Raw genomic sequence first — 26,034 nt, forward strand, 5'->3', positions numbered from 1 at the left:
CATCCCTTACGGCATTAATTGCAAATATTCTGTGTGTTCACCCGCGATTACCAAGCGGTTTGTGATATTGGGTGGGACGACTAGTGCAGGTGCCAGTGCCAGTGTCGATAGGCCTACTTTGGCAGGGGTGGTATCGAGACTCTCGCCCCTATGTGGCCAAGTGTTCTACGCTTGCGGTCGCCTCCCCCAAGTAACGGACACTTCATGTAGTGTCGGCCGACCAAGTGAGTATATATATCTAATATCAGTGCGACTATAGAAATAGTGGTTATTTCTGCCAAGGATATATAAACAAGTGCTAGGTGTGACAATTTCTTGCTTCCAGTGTATCATTCTGATGTGTGGATTGTCGCCCACAGGGGGGGGTGGCCACCTACACATGCACGTATGCCCCTACTACCCGGACACAGCAGTCCAGCCTGTCACTTCTCCGCCCTTTCCTCATAAGAATTATTTTTTTCTCCTGTATGGGACCAAAGCAGATGTCGGAGGCTGAAGTAACTGTCGCCCAAGGTGCGAAACACTATGCCGGGTAACAGACATTGTTGCGTTTGTGCAAGCCAGAACCAAAATTGCACTAGCTGTGATTGATTTTTATTTTTTATTTTGCCGCTTGCAGCGGCTACTTTATTGTGCACCCCCACACTCATCCTGTGAGCGGTAGCGCAAAAGGATTACAGAGTAGGGTTTACAAAGGGTCATAATAATTAACCCCGGTTGTCAGGATATTATGGCACTGAAAGTTACACAGTATTTCATTTACATTATTTGTTTAGTTCTATACATAAAGGGTAACTTATTCACAAATGCGTGAGAACAGGCGTGTGAGGCAGTATGTCTGGCCTCACACTTTGTTATTCACATTTACGTGGGAGGTATTCAAGCACATTGCGTATTTGGTTCTGTACATGAGAACTGATATAGTTACTAAGTGCAAAAAAGTGGATACAATCTTAATATGTCGGCTATCTTGCCATTAGAGATGAAGTGTTGTGCCATTTCACACACAGTGTGCTTGGACCTGTCCCTAAAAGGTTCTATCTTCACACAGTCGAGGACGTAGTGTTCAAGTGTGTGGCCATATGTATGGCCACACACTTTACATTTAGTTTTGTTTACATCTGCTTGAGGAACATACTGCCAAAGGTACTTATATCCTAACCTTAATCTAGCGGTTACAACATCTTGTAATCTAGTGATCTTGTTACTTGCTCCATATACATGTTTCACTTGATACATCTCATCATGGTAAACTATGGATCGACTAGTGCCTGTTTGCACTTGTCTACTTGCGTCAAACTCATCAATAAGTTCTTTCCTAATTACAGTTTTAAGGGTTCTTTTTGACAGACCCAAATTGTATTCAACGGTGTCTTTGTTAGACGCGAGTTTGGCGAGGGCATCAACTCTGTCATGTTTTATGAGGCCTATGTGAGAGGGGATCCACAACAGTTTGACCCTGACACCCCGGTCAACAAGGCACGCATATTTGTGTCTGGCTTCAGAGACAAGATCGTGACAACCTGAGTCGAGGGTACCAAGGGCAAGTAGTGAGGATAGAGAGTCAGTGATGATGAGACTGTCAGTAACAGTGGTTTCAATGAATTTAATAGCTGTGAGTATGGCAACTAATTCAGTTTGTAGAGTGGATGCCCAGTTGTTAATTCTAACTCCTTTCTCAATTATATTACCGTCAGGTTGAGTCACAACAATAGCACTTCCAGCCCTCCCACAGGCGGTGTTTAGAGATCCATCAGTGTAGATGGTCTGTGTGATATTATCATCAGTCTGTAGAGTGTGTATGTGTTCAAGAGCTCTCAATTTGGCAGTGTGTTGGAGATAAATGCTTTGTATAATTAATTTTTTAGGCGGATACGTCGGTATTGTGATATCGAAGGGAACTGTCCGCCAGGGTGGCAGGAAGCGCTGTTGTGTCTCAACTTTGTACAGGTGGTCTAGTCCAAATATCTTCATATGTGTAGCTGTAGTTTGGATCCATTTAGACTCAGTAGTCCCATGGTTCATACATTCTAGCAATTTTAAGGAAACAATGTTATCAGGATCACCACGCAGAAGCCTCAGGGCTATCATGAGGTTGACTTCAATTATTCTATCTTTAACACTGGGTATACCTAGTTCTTTCCTCATATTAAGTACTTTAGTGCTCATGGGACATCCTAGGATAATTCTGAGGGCTTTATTTTGCATTTTCTCGAGCTTGTCAACGCCTTTCCCGTCACGAATGACCAGGGCTGGTGCGTGGTAATCTATCAGAGATCTTATATAGCCTAGGTACATTGTTTTAACAATTCTGATATTAGCACCATAGTGCGGGCTGTACCCCTCTACACTTCTAAGAGGTCTCAGTCTGTCAGTACATTGGTGGGTTAGCTGTTGTATGGCAGGTAGGGTACAAGGGACGGAAACACCAAGATATTTAAAAGAAGAAACATCGTCAATAGTGTTGTTACCTATCTTGAACTTAGCGGGGCCGCGTTTGCGGTTCCCAGCTTGTTTGTTGAACACCTTAGTTTTGTCAGTGGAGATAATAAGACCGAGGTGTTCACAGGCTGCGTATACATGGTTCAGGGTGGTTTGCATTTCACGATGAGTTTTAGTATGTATAAGAATATCATCAGCATAGCTGATTGAGATATTGCTGGGGTTGTCTGGTATTAAATTTAATAATGCATTCATAAGAACATTGAACAAAGTGGGGCTAAGTACTCCACCTTGAGGGGTACCAAGTTGCATATCTTTAACTTCACTTTTGTAACCCTGAAACAGTGCAGCAGCCCTTCTGTTGGTTAGGTAACCACTTATCCAGTGTAACAGCCTACCTCCTATATCCATTTTGGCTAGTTCGTACAATATCAGTTGCCTATTGGCAATATCAAATGCAGCTTTTAGGTCAAGAAATGTGGTGTATCTGTGCCTTTCATCACCATGCACAGTTAGGAATGTGGTGATGCAATTATGTACACCTTTACCATGGGTGAAGCCATTTATGTTAGGAGACATGTGTTCTCTGATTCTATATAAGAGTCTGCCAAGAACCATCCTCTCAAAGGTTTTACACAGGCAGCTGGTTAGTGATATGGGACGAAAGGCATCAGGCTGTCCTGGTTTCGGTATTGGTACAACAATACTGCTGGTCCATGATGTGGGTAGTTGGCCCTCGGCATGACTCATATTGTACAATACCAACAATGGATTGCCTGGCACGCGCCTTAGTAGTCTAATGATGTTGTAGGTGACTCCGTCCTCTCCAGGGGAAGTAGACCTACCCCTGGCGAGGGCGGCGTCAAGCTCCCACTCAGTATATGGAACATCACACTCATCGTGCTGTTTGCCCAGCATAAAGCTAATAAGATTACTTCTCTCTACAGACTTCGCATCAAGGAGTCCCCGAGTCCTAGCTGGTAACATGTCATAGCTCGACACATGAGCCCACTTTGTTATTAGCTCATTCGACTTTTGCAGAGGGTTTGGATGGGAGACGTGTCTTCTGTTTTTACCTCTGATTATGTTTATGTCTTTCCAGGCTTTGCTGAGGGATGTGTGTTGGTTCAGGCTGTTGACATATGTCTCCCATGCATTTTGTCTGAGTTCGTTTACACGTTCCCTGACAGCAGCAAGGGAAGCTTGATACAATTGTAACATTTGAGGTGTTCTAAATTGTCTGTAACCCTTACCCACCCTCCTGACCCTAGCCCTGAGTTTTTTCAGCTCAGGGTCATTATAGCACTGCTGTTGCCTGTTCCCATTATGCTGACCACGTTTTCTCCTTTTTTTGGTGGAGGCATTGTTGGTGAAGTATACATAAGTCCTATCTATCAGATCGTCATGGAAACTTTGGTAATTGTCAGGCTTGTAGTCCTTGTACCAGTCATGGATGAAGTCTATGAACTGGCTTTCATGTTCTTGCTTGACTGTGATTCTACGTCTGTTGAGTTTACCACCAGTGGGGGTGTCATTGGCTACATGTATACTAGCTTGGATTGGGCTGTGGTCAGACATAAGATCAGTGACAACATCAGAGCTATGAGTTGTGTATGATAGATTAAAGCCAATACATTTGTCTAGACCCCCGCCATAGATGTGTGTTGGTTCATTATTACCTATAATTTGAACATCTTCATATGCGCTGAGAAGTGAGATAAGTCTCCTACCATTGGTGTTAGTGGTGGAGTCACCCAATTTCTTGTGTCTAGTATTCAGGTCACCCATTAGGACAGTGGGCTCAGTGTGTAAAAAGTCTGGGAGATCTGTGTACTGAAGCTGATCTGAGGGAGCATAGGCGTTTAGCACGTTGAGTGTGGAGTTGCCCAGGTGGATAGTGATCCCATGGTACTGAAGGTTGGTAGTCTTTTTGGATACAAGAGGTACATGCGGGAGTGACTTCTTAACATACATCAAACATGTGTGAGTAGAACTAGGATCATAATACACATAATTGGGCAGACTGGGTGGGGGCTTACCATTAGGTGTGAGACACTCCTGCAGACACACAATATCGATGTCCTCAGTCACAACTTTGTGGTGTAGGTCAGGGTATCGTTTTCTAAGGGATGAGATGTTCCAACTCATCACCTTCACCGCTCTGTATCTTTGCCTGGTATTAACACTGGCCATTATGAAATGTATTTGGAATTTTGTCTGGTATTAACACTGGCCATTATGAAATGTATTTGGAAAGAAGCAAAAGGCACTGTATGATACTGTTCTTTTCTGCGCTGCCTGTCCCTTCGGCAGGCAGTAGGCCAGTTAACCTTTTGGAAACATTTCTGGAGCACGTACGGCTCAACAATTGTTGTATTTCATTGGCAGACAACAACACACTTTGGTTACACTCGACATCACCACCATTTTCTGTTTGTGCTTGTTCATCTTCACTGACCATGTCCACAGAGGCATCAGTAGAACTGTTACCAGTATCACTATTTTCCTCTGCGTGGACACTAGTTCCTGGTGGGTCTTGAGTTTCCACATCTGGTACTGACATCTGAATGTCTTCAGTTTGACTGTAATTTTTCCGAAGTTGCTGCACTGTGTTGGTGGTGTTTTTTTCCTTTAGTGTATCACAGAGGCTCCTAAACATTTCAGTTTGAGCTGTAAACTGAGCTTTGAGTTCTTTAATTTCATTTTTCAAATCATTGATCTCTTCACGATGTGCATGGAGTGTGTTGGCAGCTACCTGTTGTGTCGGTACGTCTGTGTTGCCCCATGCTGATCTTTCGATGACTGCTGGTGATGATCCTGGAGCTTTGGTGGGGAGGGCAGGCCAGGGGTTGGCCGTAGGGAGTACCCTAGCAGCATTAGTGTTTCTTGAGACCTGCCTGGGTGGCGGGTCTGGGCGCTGAAGGTGTGTAGGAGCTCTAGAACAGTTAGGGTGCCATACAGGAACTCCAACTGTTTTGCAGTTAATACACTTCTGTTGGATGACACCCCCTTGAGCAACTGTATCTCTGCAAACCTGTGTTGCATGTTGCCTTGAGCAGAGACCACACCACGGCTTAGTCGAGGGGCATAACCGGGCCACATGGCCCCAGTGCTGACAGTTGTAACACCTCCGGTTAGGGGGCTGATAGAGAGTTACCTTCAGAGTCCGATAGGCACCAGGGACTCGATGGTCTTGGGTGGGTCTTCCGAGCCAACCCAGTCTGCAATGACTGCATTCTTGCCCCTGAGTCGCTTCGTCCTTCTGATGTCGGGATGAGCTTCTAGTAGTGTAGGGGTCTGGTACTGGTCGAGCCCTATGATTATTATGGTTTTCTTGCTCGATGGTTGGGATGATTGTTCCATGGTTATTCCCCTTATGCTATTGGTGAGGAGATCCTGTATGACTGCTGGGTCGTTTCTAATCAGAACATGATCTTGTGTACCGACTCTGAACTGAAACTCAGCCTCAGGATATTTGTCTTCCGCATCGTTCAGCCAGAGATACTTGTCTTCAGGTGATGTACCGTCAGGGAAGTATAATCTTACTCTCATGGGGGGTTGTGGTTGTAGTTGATTGTCTCTAAGTGTTTCTGCCTTTTCGGCCTTCCGCTTGTTCCTGGACTGAACTAGTTGGAAGCCATCTTCTCCGTTGGTGTCAAGGTCAACACCACAGTCGCCTGGCTCACTCAGTGCATCAGGAGAGTTAAAGCGAGCAGCTGGGTCTCCAGTCAACTCAGACATGGTGGAGTTACAGGACTCGACTTATATGCCTACGTCAGAGGGCCGAGGACTGCTTGGCACTCCTAGGAAGTCAGCGGTGGTTGGGAGGCGTAACCCTCTTAGAGGACAAAGGAGATTGGCATCTACTGTACAGCGTATTAGCGGTGTGAGGGGAGGCCATGAGCGGGCCTCCCGCGGAGGGAGTGTGGTGTCGGGGGGACTAAGGTAACAGGAGTATTCTCAGTTTATAAACACTTTTATTACACTACACTTGTTCTTAATAGCATGTCTGTTTTTCTGGTTAGATACAGTATCAAAGTCAATTTTAGTTTCAAAAGAACTAACCAGCTTGGCACACTATGAGGACGGGGGTTTGTGTAAGCAAACCCTCACCACATGGCCGAGCGTGACCACAAGGGTATAGGCCTTGCCTCGCGGGCACCTACACCTACACACGACACAGTGCTCAACACACGGTAGTTCACTTGTTATACAGGCAACATATTTGCAGTTGTTGACCAATCTGTTAAGGTAATCCTCCAAGTGATAGTGTTAGGAGGAACACCTAATATTCAGTACCACCCTGTGAGAATCCTGCACCTTAATTCCCAGTGTGTACCACCGTAATCTTAAAAAGATCACAGCTGGTTCACGCACACAGCCCTGCTCACACACACGCTGAGGGGAGACTGACTAGCTGTGATTGTGCGAGAAACAACCGATCATGTGTGGTTTGCAAAAAGGGAAACAATTGTCGGAACCCACATGGCAGGGAGCCGACACAGGAGGCCACAGTGGATATCGCCGGGACCCAACCGCCCGATGATATCCTAAATGATAGCAGTGAGTCTACTCAACCTGAAACTATAGTACTAATAAACGCTGCTCAAATAGCAGCAGATGTCCACGAGGTGAATGAGAGACAGCCACCACAGTGGAATGGCATGTCGATGGAAAATGCGGACTTATGGGTTAAAGAAACTTACTCAGAAATTGTCAGATGGTCGCCAGCTAACCTGTTTGAACCACCCAAGTGTGCGGCCACCAAAGAAATGCTTCGGGAGATGATTCGCCTCATAACTAAGTACACTCAGGACTCCTTCCTTGCCCCTTTAGCTCTTCAAATACTGGCAATAATGCCACATCTATTCTGTCAGAGGACACACAAAAAGACTAAGCACAAAGAAAATGCGGCAGCAATGAAGAGAAGATTGACAATGTGGCAGAATGGGGCCCTAGATGATCTCCTATGTGAAGCAAGAATACTGCAGGAGAGACTAAAATTTACAGGAGACGGAAAGCAAAACACCGAGGACGTTGCAAGAAAGTTTGGAAACAAAATGTGTGTGGGAAAAGTGTCTTCGGCGGTAAGATCTCTCACAGAGGAATCCTCCGGTGGGGTTCTGCCAATAAACAGAGAGACATTAAAACAACTGAAAGAAAAACATCCCCCTGCAAGTGAAGACGAAGGCGTCAGGTTCCAGGGTAATTATATCCCACCAAATGCTGTCCTGTTATATTCGAGAAAATAACAGGAGAGATGGTGTGGCAAAAGGCACTGAAGACTCGAGGAGGTGCCGGCCCATCAGGTCTGGATGCAAACGGTTGGAGCGTTATCCTCAACACTAACAAGTTTGGCCCCATAGCAAGTGATCTCTGCAGTGCAATTGCCGTCCTTGCAAGAAAGCTGGCATCCTCGTGCTGCCAATACCTCCATGCTCTGACGGCCTGCCGCCTCATTCCCCTGGATAAGAATCCAGGATGTAGGCCTATAGAGGATAATCGGAAAATGCATAATGAAGGTAGTAAAGGATGAGGCCAGGGCAGCAGCAGGGAACCTGCAAGTGTGTGCTGGCCACCAGGCTGGAGGGGAAGCTGCCATTCACGCCATGAGAACGATATTTGAGCAGCGTGATTGTGAGGCCGTTCTCCTGGTGGACGCTTCAAACGCATTCAACTTACTTAGTCGCAAGACCGCACTGCACAACATCAAGATCTAGTGTCCAAGCTTTGCAATGTATGTTGAAAACTCCTATAGGAATTCATCAGACCTCTAAATAGTAAACTACAAGGCTCTAAAAGGTGCTACCATCATACAGTTAACCGAAGGAACAACGCAAGGGAACCCTGTTGCAATGGCAATGCACGCAATAGGCCTATCTATGCTCCACACAATAAAATTTGATACAACTGAGGTCAAGCAAATGGCGTACGCTGATGACCTTACAGGAGCAGGAAAAGTGGAGGACATCAAAAAGTGGTGGGACCTGGTAACATCATGAGGCTCACAAATAGGGTACCACCCAAACGCCAGCAAGTCCTTCCTCATTGTGAAGCCAGAACATTATGAACGGGCAATGGAGGTGTTCGGTGGAAGTGAGGTAAAAATATCAAAGGATGGCCAAAGACACCTAGGCGCAGTAGTCGGCACGACGGACTTCAAGGTCGAGTACGTAACGGGAAAGGTGAATGAGTGGGTTAGGGAAATCCAAGCTCTGTCTGAGATTGCTAACACAGAGCCACATGCGGCTGGAATTACCTGATGCGCACTATCCCTGATATCGGACCCTTCCTCCACCCTCTGGAAGAAGCTATCAGCGTCAATTTTATTCCAAAATTAGTGAAACACCTTCACTTAACCCCAGCAGTAAGGTCATTCCTTGTACTACCACCGAGACTGGGAAGAATGGGACTGACCAATCAAGAGGAGCTTGCTGCCACCGAACATCAGAACTCAGTTAAGCTCACTACAGCCTTCACTGAACATATAATAGCTCAGAATGCATCAAGTGATGTGGATACCAAGGAATTAAATAAGATTCGACGTCCATTACAACAGATCGACAGCACATCCAAAGTGATAAACTACAGCAACTGATGCTGCAAGTGCCAGAAATCTTGAAAAATAAGTAGCTATAGCGTAGGAGGTGGGGGCCTCGAACTGGCTAACAACGTAACCGATAAGGCAAAAGGTTTCAGTCTCAGTGAACAAAAATTCACAGATGCCATTGCTCTAAGGTACGATAGACCAGTAGAAGGTTTGCTCTCCCAATGCGTATGTGGCTCTTCCTATGACAAAGACCATGCTATGGTGTGCAAGAAAGGGGGTATGACGAAGTAGGGGCTCTCACAGCAAATATGTTGAAGGAAATTTGCCATGATGTCAGGGTAGAACCGACCTTCCTTTCATTGGACGGTGAAAATTTCCATCACAGGACTTCAAACACACCCAAAGAAGCCCGTGTGGACGTTAGTGTTCGAGGATTCTGGACGCGGGGACAGAGAGCCTTCTTTGACGTAAGGATTTTTAATCCCATGGCCATTGGCCATGTCACCACAACCTAGCTCTCGACGCTGCACACAGGAGGAACGATCAGGGCATATGAGGAGGGAATTCTGAATGTTGATCAGGGCAGTTTCACTCCTCTGGTGATCACAACCTCTGGTGGGATGGGACTAAGTGCAAGATGTTTCTATGCCAGACTCGTGGAGGTGTTATCTGAACGGAAGCAACAACCCAGAAGTTACATTACAGCCTGGTTGAGATGTCGACTGTCCTTTTCTCTGCTTAGGTCTGCATTGCTCTGCCCCAGGGGAACGAGATCTTCAGCCCCAAAGCCGACAGCGGTAGCAGACATTGACTGTGAGGCAACAGTCACTGAATGCCCCATAGATCTGCGGCTCAACTAACTCAACACAGCTAGGGTAGCTACTTTTGTATAAGGATATTTAATTTTAAGGTAATAAAATGGCGGCGAAGGTGTGTCTATTGGGGGAGGCTGGAGGCCGCATTAACAAAAAAAGTAGTAGTAGTATGGAAGTGGAAGGTATGATTTAACTAAATTTTAACAAAGCAAAATTAAGGTTATCACCAAGAAAATTATAAAATAATGGAAGTGATGACCCCAGGGTTCCTAGAAAAGGTACCAAGTGTTCCGTGGGACACCACACGTCTAATACATGTCCGACTTGAAAAGTTTAGAATTTTGACATGCTACAATGCACTGGAGTGGTAGACCGGGAAATATCGAACTGGTGAATGTTAAAGGCAAATGTATTTATTTTGTGTAGTTGTTTAATGGCATATGTTTAAAAAACAATACTACTTATAAGTGTATGGGATACCAAATAAAACATTTGCTAAAATTTAATTCACCTAAGTTGTCATCACGAGTGGACTCCCCACGTCGCCGCGACACAGTGGCGGTGATTAGTGTTGCCATAGGCCTGGCCTTAAAAGAAGTTATCATCTCACGTTCATCCACCTCTTGGGCTGCGCTGTGTTTGAGATGAAATTTGGCTAAAATACCGTACTTTAAAACCAAAGCCCCAAGTTGATGATCAGCATGCTGGTACAGTCTCGTTTAATATTCTTCGAGCATTGCTGGAGACAGTTGGCAACTCAAGGCCGTTTGTTTACTATAGTACGTAGTAAAATTTATGATTGAATGTAAAGGTTTTCGGTGATTGGTTACTTAGTTCCCTGTTGCTTAATTTTTGGTTGAAATTTGTTGTTTCGTATTATATTATACTACGTACTATAGTAAACAAACGACCTTGAGTTGCCAGCTGTCTCCAGCAGTGTTCGAAGAATCTTGAACGAGATTGTACATCTTTGTCACTGATGAAAGCACCCACAATTAGTTGGCAAACACAATAATTATTTTAAAAGGAAGTGAGATCAAATGCAAAAAGAATTGTTTCAATAAAAAGATTTGCCTACCAAGATAACAAAAATGCACTTGAAGCTTCATATCGTGTCAGTTATAACATTGCTAGACTGGTGAAGCTCATACAATTACAGAATCTTTAGTGAAACCGAGTGTGAAAGACAAAGTTTCCTGCATGTTGGGGGATAAATATACAGTAGTAAGATTCTTGAACTGTTCCCTTGTTAAATAAAGTAAATTCACGTCTCATTTATTGATATGGCAAGTAACTAGAAATCAGTGTTTGTAAATCGTCTGAAAAGCAGTCTTGTTGGTTTTACCATGCTATTTTTTGTAAGAGTTTCGTGCATGAGGATATGTTATTTTGTCAAGCTATTGAAACCACTACGAAAGGTCAGGATACATTTAACATCTTGGACACTTTCATGCAAAAAAAAATCCTAGTTGAGATCTCTGCACAAATGTTTGAACTGATTGTGCAAAAGCAATGACAGGCCCAGTAAAAGGTGTATTGGCTCTCATCAGAAATGTTGCACCTGCAGTAAAAGGTAGACACTGTTGCCTTCTTAGAGAAGCTTTAGCCGTGTAAAAGATGCCAAGTGAACTAAAAGTTATACTTGATGAAGTAGTCAAGATGGTAAATTTCATCAAAGTGTTTACTGCTTTGTGCCAAGAGAAGGACTCCACTCATACCGCTTTGTTACTAAACACAGAGGTGCGTTGGTTATCCCGCCATAAAATTCTTTCACGTGTGTATGAATTATGAGATGAGATTTAAATCTTTTTGACAGAAAGCAAGTTTTTTCTGTCAAATAGACATACTGATGCAAATCTTTTTTTTCACTATTAAATGAGCTGAACTTATTGTTGTTGGGCTCAAATATCAACGTATTGACTGTTCGAGACAAATTTAAATCTTTTCTCCTCAAGATTGACTTTTGGATTGATTGTTTAAACAAAAACCAAAGTCAATGTTTTTAAAATGTTTATGAACAATTAAATAAGAATGGGTTGGCACTGGATGAAAGTTCAAGAGACTGCATAATTCAGCCAGATCCTCTAATATGAATATGCACTCCATACAGACTCAGGTACTGTGATGGAGCAAAATCTATCAATAAACAAAAAGGAGCTGCTAATTGACATATCAACTGACCTCACACTCAAACTATATTTGATAAGGATTCACTGCTTCCTTTTTGGATAAAGCTTATATATGAAAATCATGACATTACAAAACAAGCTTTGAAACATTTAATGCCCTTTGCAACATCTGACAATTAGGTTTGCGAACTCACTGCGTGGCTCAACAGGCTGCAGAACTATAACAAGTGTGAGTGGCATATGTGTGACCTTGATCCCTTCTCTTACTACTCTAGGTGTGTCGTCGATCTCAAGCGAGTCGGATGTGTGCAGGTATTGTAGTAGAGTGTTGTCTGGTTTTGTCACGATTATGACAGATATTGGTTTAGAACAAAGAACGAACATCAAGTTTCTCGTGAAAATAGGAAAACTGTGCCGGAAACTCGGGACATGTTAACCCAAGTTTATGGGGATAATGCACTAGAGAAAACATCAGTTTACAATTGGATTAAGCGATCTCCTGAGGGAAGAGAAGACGTGACAGACAATGACAAAGACAGACGGCCAACAACGAACAGAACTGAGGAAAACATTGAAAAAATCAGGGAAGTTGCGTGAGTTAACAAGCGATTGCCGGTGAGAAGCATTGCAGATTGACAGGGAAACAGTTAAAAATATTTTGACTGAAGATCTGAAGATGAAAAAAGTTTGTGTGAAAATGGTGCCGAAAAATCTCAGTGACAAACAAAAACAAAGAAGAGTTTAAATTTGCTCAGCCCTTTAGGAAAGAGTAGCTGGAGATGACCTGCTTCACCGAGTCATTACTGGTGATGAGTCATGGGTCTACCAATACGCCCTTGAAACGAAACACAAGGACGCTTAGTGGAAAACTGTAAACTCGCCATGCCCCCAAAAATGTCACATGTCAAAGTCGAAGGAGAAAACAATGCTCATCACTGTTTTCGAGTCTAAGGGTGTAGTTCACAAAAAAAAAAAAGTTTCCCCGGGGCAGGGTGTGAACCAGACGTGCTTGAAAGACTCAGCGAAAAAGTTAGACGAAACGCCCAGAATTTTCGCTGGAAACAAGTGGGCATCATGACGATGCCCCCTTCGCACACGACATTGATTGTGAGGGAGTTTTGGGCCGAGAAACAAATTACCTTACTGGAACACCCTAATGGGCGAGTTGACGGTCGGAATTTTTTCGTAAGATGGCAGGTCATTGGGTAAAAAAGAAACGCTTAAATTCACGATGGTAACGATATTGTAAAATAAATTAGGCCAAAAAGTGTAAAAAAAATAAGGGTTAAATCCTGCTAAAAAGTCACGTGACTGCGAAAAGTTCTGATTGGTTGTGACGTCACTGGTTGAGGCTAGCTTCCCAGCGGGAGGCAGCCAGCTGAAGTTCTCCAACCTTCTCGGATGATCGGCTCTGTAAGTAAATATTGTTAGATAATTAACTGTGCTTTACTGTGCAACACGATATTACTATATTTAATTTATAAATATTACTAAGCACATAAAGTAATTTCACAGTATAAATACTCCAAACAATATTGGTATTATTTTGGCTTTTGGTCATCTGGGGAACCTTAAGATTCTAACTATGGGATTAAGTAATTTAAACAATAAGTCACATTAGCTCTCCAAGATTTATGTCGCAAAACATTTTTCGATCGCATAAGAAAATACAGATCATATGTTAGGTTAGGGTGTGTTAAGTGATAAGGTTAGCCTAACATACATCGGTAAAGGGGGGGGGTAGTAACTCAAAACTAGTTATTTCCGATAGAAATGAAGGTCTAAATCGTCCATAACGCATCGCAAAACATCAGAAAAAAGTCTGCATGTCTTAGTACAGGGATGACCAAAACTTATAATTTACCCAATATAGCCTATCTCGAATCTAAACATCCTAATACTTATGGTAGTTAAAGTAAAATCTTTTCCCATTAATTAATATAAATGATGATGAATCCCGGTGGTTCATGAGTGAATCATCAAACAATAACAGCATTATGTTGTCATGTTTACCAAGTATCAGGCATTCTCTAAACATAGTCCACACAATGTCATTACTTCTAAATTTACTCGTATCTCCATCTAGTACTGATATACTCTGTAAATGCACTGAAAAAAAAGAGAAAGTCTACCAGGTAAGAATACATAACAGCTGAGCTGGTGTGAACACGGGAGTTTTTTATGTCCAAAAGAACATAAGAATGGAGGAAACTGCAGCAGGCCTAGTGACCCATACTGGGCAGTCCCATTTACACCCAACCCCTATCGCTCATATATCCATCCAATGTTTGAAGCTGCTCTTCACGGCACATTTCTTCACTTACGAAATGTCCATAACTTAGAACATAAAAAAACACCCTTAAAACTTACTCGAACGTGGCATTTGGGGTCTGAAGAGGCCATCCTTTCTACTGCCTCCGACTGCAGCGATGAGTTTGAAACTAGTGACGTCATTACAAATGATGACCCTGTTTCCAGAGAAATGAACTTATCTCGACTATTATAGCAAGACCTTAAACTTTTATTACAAATAATATACAGTATACGAACGTGGCGGAGTGTATTTCTGGTGTTTACCCAGAACCGTCAACTCCTCTATGCCCCTGACCTGGCTCCGTGTGACTTTTTTCTATTTCCTTCACTGAAGAAACACATCAAAGGGAGCCATTTGCAAGACGTAGATGGCATTCCGAGTAGCACTACGGCAGCTATAGAAGTTATTCCAGAAAGTGAATTCCAGAAATGTTTTCAGAGGTGGAAGAACCGCTGGCGTTCGTGTATAGCATTGCAAGGAGAATACTTTGAAGGGGACCACAGCGCAGATCCTCAATAGGGTACTTACCAGCGCCTGTAGCATGAGTTGGTGAACTTAATTGTCAGACTATGTATACAGTATGTGCAAAGACGACTTCTCACACTACATCGCTACCAAAAGCAAATACAGAAACAAGATGGATGCAACACCTGATATGCGCCTGCAACTGACAAGCATCTTTCCAGATTTTGATGGACTCTGTCGCCATAATCAGGCCCAACCATCACAATAAAAATTGTAAGGCACATGATGCTGTGTAAAACACTCTTGTTAACTTTCTTCATAGAATGGAGATCAGGGATTTAGGTACAGTAACTGGAATCGCAGGAAATTGCACTAGATTCACAAAATTCTCTAAAAACACGAAGTTCCCAAACGCTTTCGTATAATTCAGATCTTCATCCCCGAATATGTGAATTACACGAAAGCACTTGAAAACTTCGTGTTTTCTTGTTTACTATGTGGTTATCAGCATATGCATGGATCCTGCGCACCTACAATGATTTATTTGCATATATATATATATATATATATATATATATATATATATATATATATATATATATATATATATATATATATATATATATATATATATATATATATATATATATATATATATATATATATATATATATATATATATATATATATATAAACGTTACTCTGACCACCTACGTGATACGGGTGGTCCCCATTAGAGGTTCACGGCGCCATAAGCTCGTTGAACAGGCTTTGTGTGAAATATAACAAAGTCTAGGACTGCTTTTAGTATCCTGGTGGTCCAGCGGTTAGTGTTCCCCGGTCACAGTCATAGGCTTGTGGGCCATGGGTTCGAATCCTGGCGGGTTGAGGTGTTGATTGTATGTAGAAGTCCGCGTGCTTTATTGGGCTAATGATATATATATATATATATATATATATATATATATATATATATATATATAAGAACATAAGAATGGAGGAAACTGCAGCCGGCCTATTGGCCCATACTGGGCAGTCCCGTTTACACCCAACCCCTATTGCTCATATAAGCATCCAACCTATGTTTGAAGCTATTCAGCATATTCGAGTTAATGATGATATTTGGTAACTTGTTCCATTCATCCACTACTCTGTTTCCAAACCAGTGTTTACATATTTCAAGCCTAAATCTAAATTTGTCTAATTTAAAACCATTGTTACGAGTTTGCTCCTGGTTGGATAGTTTGAGTACCTTTGTAATGTCCCCTTTGTTTAGCCCTGCCTTCCACTTAAACACCTCTATCAGGTCGCCCCTCGCTCTACGTCTCTCGAGGGAGTGCAAATTTGGATGCTTTAACCTGTCTCTATACTCAAGGTTCCTAATGCCCGGGATTAGTCTTGTCACTCTCCTCTGAATTCTTTCCAAGGATTCTATATCCATTCTGTAAGACGGTGACCAGAACTTAACTGCTTAATCCAGATGTGGTCTCACAAGAGCAAGCTACAGTTTTAGGATGACCTCGCTAGTCTTGTAACTAACACTCCTTTGTATGAACCCAAGTACTTTATTAGCCTTGTTACGAGCAAAAACACATTGTTTACTTGGCTTAAGGTTCCTACTTATCATTACTCCTAAATCTCTCTCGCAGTCGGATTTCTCTATGGCATCGTTGTTCATCTGGTATCTGGTTTCCCTGTTTACATCTCCTATACTGAGTATGTTACATTTGTCCACGTTGAATTTCATCTGCCATTTTTCAGACCATTCGATAAATTTGTTTAGATCTTCCTGTAGTTTTGCTGAGTCCTCGTCAGATTTGATAACACGTCCTATTTTAGTGTCATCAGCAAATTTGCTGATGTTGCTGTCTATGCCGATATCTATGTCGTTTATGTATACAATAAATAATAATGGTCCAAGTACTGAGCCTTGGGGAACTCCACTTGTGACGTTGCTCCAATGGGACTTAGTGCCATTAATGCTCACTCGCTGTTTCCTGTCCTGTAACCACGCCCTAATCCATTTAAGGATATTACCTTTCCTGCCATGTGCTTCTACCTTTCTAATTAGTCGTTCGTGGGGGACTCTGTCGAAGGCTTTGCTTAAGTCGAGATATACCACATCATAATTGTGCCCCTCGTCCACTGATTCGAAAACTGATGAAAAGAATGTTAATAGATTAGTTAGACATAAATGCCCGCTTGTGAACCCATGCTGGGAATCATTGATCAACTTGTGCTTCTCCAGTTGGTTTCCAATAGAGTTTGAAATAATTGATTCTAGTAATTTACCTACTATTGATGTTAGACTGCATGCACTGTAGTTAGAGGATAGTGATCTATCCCCCTTCTTGAAAATCGGTATTACATTCGCTATCCTCAAGGATTCTGGTACGACACCTGTTTTTAATGACATGTTAAACAACTTTGCTAAGAGCATACTAAGCTCTTCCTTACATTCCTTTAATACTCTGGCAAATATCTCATCGGGACCAAGTGACTTATTAGTCTTCAGTTTGTCTATTTGCTTATTAACATCGTTACTAGTCACTTTTATCTTGCTTTATTTGTTTTCTTCACTATCTCTGAATAGAGTCGGTGCCTTGGGTATCATGTTTAAATTTTCGGTGGTGAAAACTGTTGAAAAATATTTATTCAGATTATTGCTCATTTCTCCATCGTTATCAGCTAGCTCACCGGTATCTGAACGTATTGGTCCAATCTTATCTCGTGTTTTAGTTTGATGCATTTGGTAGAATCCTTTGGAGTTTGTTTTCGCCTCCCCTGCTACCTTCAGTTCATAGTTCCTCTTGGCTTTTCTTATCTCGGTCTCAACCCTACCGGCCAATACCTTACAATACTCCCGGAGGTAAAATTCGCCACGATTTATCCTTCTACCTATAGCCTTCCTTTGGCCAATAATGTTCTTTAAATAATTATTTATCCATTTAGGGTCATTGTTGTCTGATCTGAGTTTTTTGTATAGTATGTTCTACCTTTGTGCATTAAGTAACTCATTATTTAAATTGTCATGGAACTCGGCAATCTCAGATCTCGTTATCAGGTCAGTGTCATCTGTCAGGTTCACGGCCAAGTGCGACACCCCCTCTCTCAGATGCCTCTTTAAACTGTCAAAGTTTGCCCTTCTGAAATCTGGTACTTCAGTGGAATTTTCCTTACGTCTGCCCTGAAAATCTAACTGGAATCTAATTTCTTTGTGATCGCTGCTTGCAAGTTCGTTCCCTACCTCGACATTGCTAATGAGGTTTTCTCTGTTTGACAGAACTAAATCGAGTATATTATTACCCCGGGTGGGTTCGGTTATGTGTTGACTTAGAAAACAGTCCTGGATCATCTCGAGAAAATCCTCTGATTCTGAGTTACCTGTAAGGTCAGTCCAATCTATTTGGTCAAGGTTGAAGTCGCCTACTATACAGACTTTGTTGTGTATGGAAGCCCTGCGCTTTTCATCCCAGATAAGTCGCTCATTGACTCTATCAAGATTGGGAGGTCTATATATTACTCCTGTAATTAATTTTTCTCTACCGTCGATTAATTCTATCCAAATTGTTTCTGTATTCCGCTCAGTTTTTATTTCCTTATTTATTTCACAATTCAGATTATCCCTAACATAGATTGCTACTCCGCCTCCTTTCCTGGTCTGCCTATCAGTATGGAACAGTTTGTAACCCGCAATTTGGTATTCGACCGGTAACTTACGTGAGTCTAGGTTGATCCATGTTTCAGTGAATGCTATTATATCGATTTTTTCGGTACATACTGTATGTATATTATGTATGCTGGATTATGTATTATGTATGTATATTATGTAGTCGTGTTCTGAGTCCTCCCCTTACCGCGTTTAGTTTTAAATTTAGTTTTGTCATCATTCCTAACACTATTTCCCTGTAATCTTTCACTTTGTTTACCCGCTCCCACTGCATTCTCCTCCACCCCCATGCTCATATGTTCTCCTAGCAGTTTAAAGACTTCAATATCTTTTGAACTGCCCCCTCTAGAGCCCCAGCCAGGGTTGCTACTCCATTCCTAGATAGGTGCACCCCATCCCTAGCATGAAGGTCCCTTCTGCCGTAGAAGTTGTCCCAGTTGTCAATGAATGGGACTGATATTGACTTGCAATATCTGTCAAGACGGTCGTTGACACCAACTGCCCTTGACAACCATTCACTGCCAACTCTCCTTCTAGGCAGGACACTGCATATGATAGGGATCCCTCCCTTCGTCCTAATACGATCTACAGCTGCCTTGAACTTATCAAGAAGCTCCTCGCTCCTACACCGGCCAATATCATTGCCTCCTGCACTGAGGCAGATAATGGGTTTGTTCCCATAACCAGACAAGATATTGTCCATCCTGTCAATTATATCCCCAATCCCAGCTCCTGGCAAACACACCCTCATCCTATTTATGTTTTTACCACAAAAAGCCCTGTCCAAGTCCCTTACCTGTGAATCACCAACAATTAAAGTTTTTATACCTTCCTTGTCAGCCCTGTCCCTGACTGTACTAACATCCAATTCGTCTATCAAGGGACTGAACGAGTTGGTACACTTAGCTGCTGATGTCGTTGTTGACATATCCTTGGTGTGTTTCTTCATCACCAGTTTGGTCTTCCCTTTCCTTACAACCTTCCACTTGCTTGAATTTTCGTCAGACACTGGCTTTCCCTGTCCCGCCTCCCCCTTCAATCTCGCCATCTCTTCTTTTAATTTCAGGTTCTCCAACGTGGCCCTCTCTATTTCTTCCTTGGCCCTCTCCAATTCTTCCATGGCCCATTCCAGCTTGGCCAACAAACTCGCAGACCCCAGACCACACATAGCGCTGGCCATATCTGATAATTATCCCTCGGGAGCTAACCCTGCCGTGACCTTTCCCCTAGTGAGGTCAGGGTTGCGATATGCAACAGCGAGTTCGAAAGGGTTGTAGTGGTCCTCAAAGGTTGGGAACCACTGTTAGATCATGGTGTTTCTTAAGTTTCAAGAAATTTACTGGATTCTCAGAAAAGACAAGTAGTTCAATGTACACCGGCCCCAATATTATACCATGAAAAAAAAAGAAAAGAAAAAAGCTCCTAGTCATTACTGTGTCCAAATTTCAGCTACCTTGCTCAAAAAGTGCTTGAGATGTCACCTGAACAAGCAAGCACGCAAGAAAGTAAAACAAAAGGGGCGAAGAAGCTACTGTTATTATAGTTCCTTAAAATCTGGCGGATTCTTTAGGATACATATTTAGAAGATAATAGAGTAAGACTTTACTGACGCACACTTCGCTAATCTGTTACTCTATGTATTTATTTGTCAATATACTCAGTGCAGTGAATCTTCTTCATTAATTCCTCCTTCTACAAACAACACATTTAATTATAAATGCAAATCAATATTTTCCATATTCTATAAAATGCTTTAATGTGTACTTAACAGGTAGTAAATGCATTAAGTCCTTCAAGCAGAAGCAAAACTTGACGCTTGCCCGAGCCACTTGTAAGGGGTTAGGTCATAATGTTGACTTGGTCAGCATCCATTCTTCTGGAGAACAAGGTGAGAGCCTCTGCATCTCAATTTCTCATATTCTGATCAACAAACACATGATTTATTTTAAGTCAGTCACAGAGATGTAACTGGGGTTCCTTCCTCACAGCATATCTGACAGCCCTTCTTGGTGCTATGCAAGAGGATTTGTGGCTGGGAATGCAGAACAATGGAGAGTTCGTGTGGTTAGACCAGTCCTCCGTTACTTACACCAACTGGGCACCAGGAGAACCTAACGGAGGGGAATCAGGGGTGAGTTAGTGTGTTTCTTAATCTTTAGTTGTAGATGACTTAAAATACGTGCTCAAAGACCTTAATGGTTTGGTGAAGTGGAGTAATATATTCTAATATCACATCTAATTGACATCTTCATTACTGTGACAGCAACGCATTGCAGAATCAACCATAGAAATTTTGAATATTATTCATACCTGATCCTTTATACTTTCCCTTTAATGGAGAATTAAAAGAAAAAACTAAGCAAACTATTTAGGATATATGTAAAAAAAAAAAAACTTAAATGTTTACTGGAGATAAAGACTTATTTTCCTGACATACCACGCAGAAGTGCATGTCTGTACAGTCAACAACAACAACAAAATTATCGCGTCCGGTGAAACTAGGAATGAGCAAATACCTCAGCCACTCATGGTATGTGTTGGGTTGGCATACTCGGGATTTATAAACACTTCTTCCTATGTTCAAGAATGAAAAGTACGGAAAGCGGCAAGAAAATTTTTTCGTTGACTGTACGAACTGTACCAGCGACATATTGGAATCCACGTAAACGTGACTGTCAGCTGACAGTGTTTTAACACAGACTAAAGCAGTATTCTGTAATTTTCACGATCACTTTTAGCATTTTTATTTTAGACTTAAAACTTTTACCACTGTCGGACTATTTCGTAGGTATTGTAATAATAATTTCTCATCTAAAGATATTTTTTTCTCACTAATATCCTGTGACAGGTCCCGCGCAAGTTGAAGCCACACTCACTAATGTGAGCAGGGTACACACTCGTGGTGAATAAAGAAATATATTTATGCAGTTCAATAAAGCCTTACCCTAAAAAAATGATAACTGTAAGATAATGCGAATGATAAAGATAAAGAACATCATGTTATTAGTGCACAGAAAACTGAGACATAAGGTCTGTGGATATAGTGTTAACCTCAGCTGTGTAATGGATGTAGTGTGTCAGTGTTTACATCAGCTATATAATGTACGGTAAGTAATATGTTGGTGTTTACCTCGGTTCCATAATGTATGTAGTATGTAAGTGTTTACATCAGCTATATAATGTACACACTTTCATTTATTGGGCACCCCCCTAAATCCTTGAGTAAGGTGAAGCGCAGAAGTGTTTACAGCGCCCAACAGGGAAGCATGCTTGCCTTATGTCTTATGAGTTAAGGGCGTAGAAGCCTGAAGAGTCGAGGGCGTAGAAGAATGAAGAGTCAATGGTTTTTACGTCTCAGCAAGTTATTAGAAGTTCCAACAACTTGTCCCTGAATACGAATTCGCAACTTTCGACTTACAGTAGGTACCTACTTTGCTGCTAGGTGAACAGGGACCAAGGGGACTAGGAAGAGTGTCCAAAAAACTTCCGCCGGCCCTGGAATCGAACCCGTGACATCTTGCTTGCGAGGCAAGAACGGTACCGCTCTACTATCAGCTCCCCCGCTGTCAGTTTCATGCACGATGACAACATCGTCTGTCCAGGCCTCTGCCTTTTTTTTGCTCTTGATGGTGAGCAGATCTGAGAAACTTCTTTCAGAGGAGTAAGTGCTGTGGAATGCCACCAGAACTTGGGGTGCTTTACCAGCAGCAATCAGTTCATATGATTCTTTCTGGCTCACTGTTACCTAAAATTCGGTGCGGTTGTGGCTGTTGAAAGAGTCCTTCATTTCCGAGTCACAGTGGAGTTCGATCAGTGTGTCTTTTTCTTGAGTGGGCAGATTGCTGTCGTTCAGGTTTGAGATAAGGAACGAGTTTCTTATCCAACTATTCTTCTTTTGTTCTTCATTCGCAGGAGGAAAATAGTGGTTAAAATTCTGCTGGAGAAAAATGAGATGTCGGGACACAACTATTATCATTTTGTCGTCAATGACTTTGTCCTTTTACTCTGCAATCTCTTTCCCAAGCTAATCAAAATATGAAAAGTCCCTTCTCTTTACCCTTTTCTTCCACCCTAAAAATTTTAATTTGATTGCCTCAATTTTGTCATTGGAAGTGAACAGATATTGACCTGGCCTTTGAAGGAAGAGGTTCAACATATTGAGCTTGATGAATATATCACACAAGTAAGAAAGCTTAGCAACCCACTCCTCTTGCATGAAACAGAATGCATGCGGTGAGCCACATTCTTGCAAGAAGCCATGAACTGCCTTCCTTAGTTGAGAGAGTCTCTTCAGTGCAACTCCTCTTGATAGCCATCACACTTCGCTGTGAAACAGCAGGGTCTACTCTGTCTCCCCCATCCCGTCGCAGAAGTCATGGAACATGCGAGCTTTCTCAGCTTTGCTCTTGATATCACTGATGATAATGACGCACTTTTTCATTACTGCATCCAAATCGGACTCACCTTGTAGATGCTTTGATGCCAATTTGGGCGATACAGTTCGGTGCATAACATTTCAATCTTGCCACTGCCCAACCATACTCGCTGCGCCATCGGTTGTGATATGTGAACACTTTTCAATTGCAATGCCATTATGGGTGAGACAGTCCAGAACTCTTTTGCAATTGTTTCACCGGTAGTTTCTGCGCCAGCATCTTCACAAATAAAACAAATGCCTCTGCCATTCGAAAATGCTCACAATCAACATAGCGAATGAAGCATATCAGCTGAACCCTGTTTGTGAGATCTGACGACTCGTCAAACTGCAATCCATAGCAGGGACTTTTCCTACGCTACCACATTATATGTGTGATCGGGGGCCCCTCAAAGATTGGGGGCCCCTAGGCACGGGCCCCATGTGTCTATTGGGAAATCCGCAACTGTACAGATTTTTGTGGGTCACAATGTCGGTCACAGCTGCTCTTGGGTCACAGTAGTCTGCCGGGTCACACTAGTATAAGTTTTGGGACACAGTACTGTGACCGGGTATCACAGGTTTGAGGAAGACTAACAGCTAGTGCTTACCTTAGCTCTATAATGTATGTAGTGTGTTAGTAGTTACCTCAGCTATGTATTGTATGAAATGTGTCAGTAGGGTGTCATACGGAGGCGAATATTTTTTTTTAGTTTGAAAAATCGGCCCATGGTAATAATGATGTAGTTCTATGTGCAGAATCATGTGATATCTTCAGATTTGAAAAGGTTTCATTTTTTGCTAGGTAAATTTTAACTTGAAATCTTATGAAAATTCAGTATTCCCACCCTTTTACCAACACCACTAAATAGCTTATTTAAAGTAAAGTAAATGTATCAGGTTAATTTATTAGGATGAAAATGATCCAGAATAGTGAAACGAATGATCTTGACACATTTATTAAATTTAATATTTCTTTAGAAAACAAAATCATCAAATACAAAAACCGGTTTTACTACTACGACCCGGTGTTGCTGCACACCATAGAGAACATGTCTTTCTTGCTTCTGTTTCTACTCATCACCTCCCTGCTGACCACCTGAGCTCGGATGTAGCCTTCCCTCCTCTCCTGGCTGTACACGTGAAGGGAAATAGTGTTAGTAGGGTGTGTCATAATGGAGGCGAATTTTCTTTTTGAGTTTGAAAATCGGCCCATGGTTAATGATGTAGTTCTATGCAGAATCATGTGATATCTTCAGATTTGAAAAGTTTTATTTTTGCTAGGTAAATTTTAACTTGAAATCTTATGAAAATTCAGTATTCCCACCCCTTTACCAACACCACTAAATAGCTTATTTAAAGTAAAGTAAAATGTATCAGGTTAATTTATTAGGATGAAAATGATCCAGAATAGTGAAACGAATGATCTTGACACATTTATTAAATTTAATATTCCTTTAGAAACAAAAATCATCAAATACAAAACCTGTTTTACTACTACGACCCGGTGTTGCTGCACACCATAGAGAACATGTCTTTCTTGCTTCTGTTTCTACTCAACACCTCCCTGCTGACCACCTGAGCTCGGATGTAGCCTTCCTCTCCCTCCTGGCTGTACACGGACTGCTGGCCCGGCCACTCTGCTGCACACAACGCTCTATACCTGGGTGTGCGAGGCCAGGCAGGGACATGCATGGGGTTGTCCAGGAAAGCTCTGACTTGAACATTGGTGAGGCTGCAGGTAAGAGGGGCTCACTGCCAGCCTGGATGTTATCCAGATCTATGAGATCAGTGAGGGTCTGGCACCTAGATTGACTTCAGGAGTCTTCCTGACCCTTGAAGGAATCAGGTCACCAACTGATTCGTCATGCCCAGATCCTCTCATAAGTCTCCATATCCAAGATCTTTTGACTGCCAATTTTCTCTCCTCCTCATCCTTACTGCAGAGCATTGTCTGCAGAACTGCCTCGATGAGCATACCAGGAAGATCTCCTCACAGTCTGCTCCACAATCTGAACAACCTTCCTGGCTGACTCTCAGGAGCCAGCTGGAAGAGAACATGCCTCGACCTTCGGAGAACGATGACTTGACCTTGGTGTTGGAACCACTCAAGGGCAGACACTCACGATGAATTGGACAATAAGTCTCAGGTTGTGAAGCTGGTTCCCTTTCAGTTTATGATGAGCGACCCAAATTCTGCAGAACCTGAGAGCCGCCAGAGCCACCCAGAATGTGAGACTGACCCATCTGCAGGTAAGCAAGTCTATCAGGCACATGACCCCAGTTTGATGCACTGCAAATCATAAAAATATAGTACTGGTCAGTACTCAGGTCGTCAATGACAGTATGTGCAAGCTCGGATTTATTTCTAACTCAGTGGCAGAGTCCAGCATCTGCCAAGAGGACCAGACCATCTGTTGTTTGAAAGAGTCTTGCCATCCAGCCCTGGATCAGATGTCTGAGTGGCAACTGCTTAAGTGGAGGTCACAAACAATCCAGACCAGCTTCCTCCCAATCTCTTCCGCTCTATCTACATCATGACCCTTGCCACCCTGTGCTTGCAGCGGTGCTGTCCCCTCCAATGGCCTGCAGGGTCTGGTCTACGTTCTCTCTGAGCCAGTTCACAATGTTATCTGCCACTCATCTCAGCTGATTTCCTGATGTCATCTTTCTGGAGTGAAATGCCACAAATAACTCCCTCCTGGTTCACCGCAGCAGGAGTAGTGTTCTCCCTTCACCATGGCAGGGAAGAACTTGTCAGAATCTCCAACTTTCATGAACACTTTTAGTGTCATCCCTTCTCCCATCAAAGAACAAACAATTGATTCCATTCTCTCTATCCCCTTATCAAACTCCTCTTCTAGGTTACTGACAAGTTTCTCCTGAGCCTCCTTACTTTGTTATGATCTATCACCAGGTGAACATCATCAGGTGTTATCAAACCACCGTCAATCCAGGCAGCTGTTGCTATCTCTGCAGTTTCTCTGAGATCAGTGTGGTGTCGCATGCTGGCCAGTGCTATGCTCGATATCTTTCCTATTTCGAATCTTATGCCCGAAGGTTTGGGATCATTATTTTCTGGGTTAGGACAAAGTCACCATTCTCCTGGTCAGCACTCGGATCAGCCATGGGAAGTCATTAAACTCTGAATCAGCTTGACTCCAATCATCGGCCTTTTTACCTCACCCAGCAATACGTAACTGAACGGTAGCACCGATTACGTATTGCTCAAAGT

At 42.5% G+C, this 26,034-nt stretch overlaps 1 protein-coding gene across 1 annotated transcript in view; it reads left to right on the forward strand.

Moving 5' to 3' along the window:
* The window catches only part of LOC121867236 (macrophage mannose receptor 1-like), a 255,702-nt gene that overhangs the window by 151,565 nt on the left and 78,103 nt on the right, over positions 1 to 26,034 (forward strand). Inside the window, exons 12-13 of the mRNA XM_042367088.1 lie at positions 20,157 to 20,273; positions 20,374 to 20,516. Coding sequence (XP_042223022.1) covers positions 20,157 to 20,273; positions 20,374 to 20,516 — 260 coding nt within the window. The remainder of the gene's footprint in view (positions 1 to 20,156; positions 20,274 to 20,373; positions 20,517 to 26,034) is intronic.

Source organism: Homarus americanus, unplaced genomic scaffold (genome assembly GCF_018991925.1).
Source record: "Homarus americanus isolate GMGI-L3 unplaced genomic scaffold, GMGI_Hamer_2.0 scaffold6317, whole genome shotgun sequence".
Taxonomy (NCBI): domain Eukaryota; kingdom Metazoa; phylum Arthropoda; class Malacostraca; order Decapoda; family Nephropidae; genus Homarus; species Homarus americanus.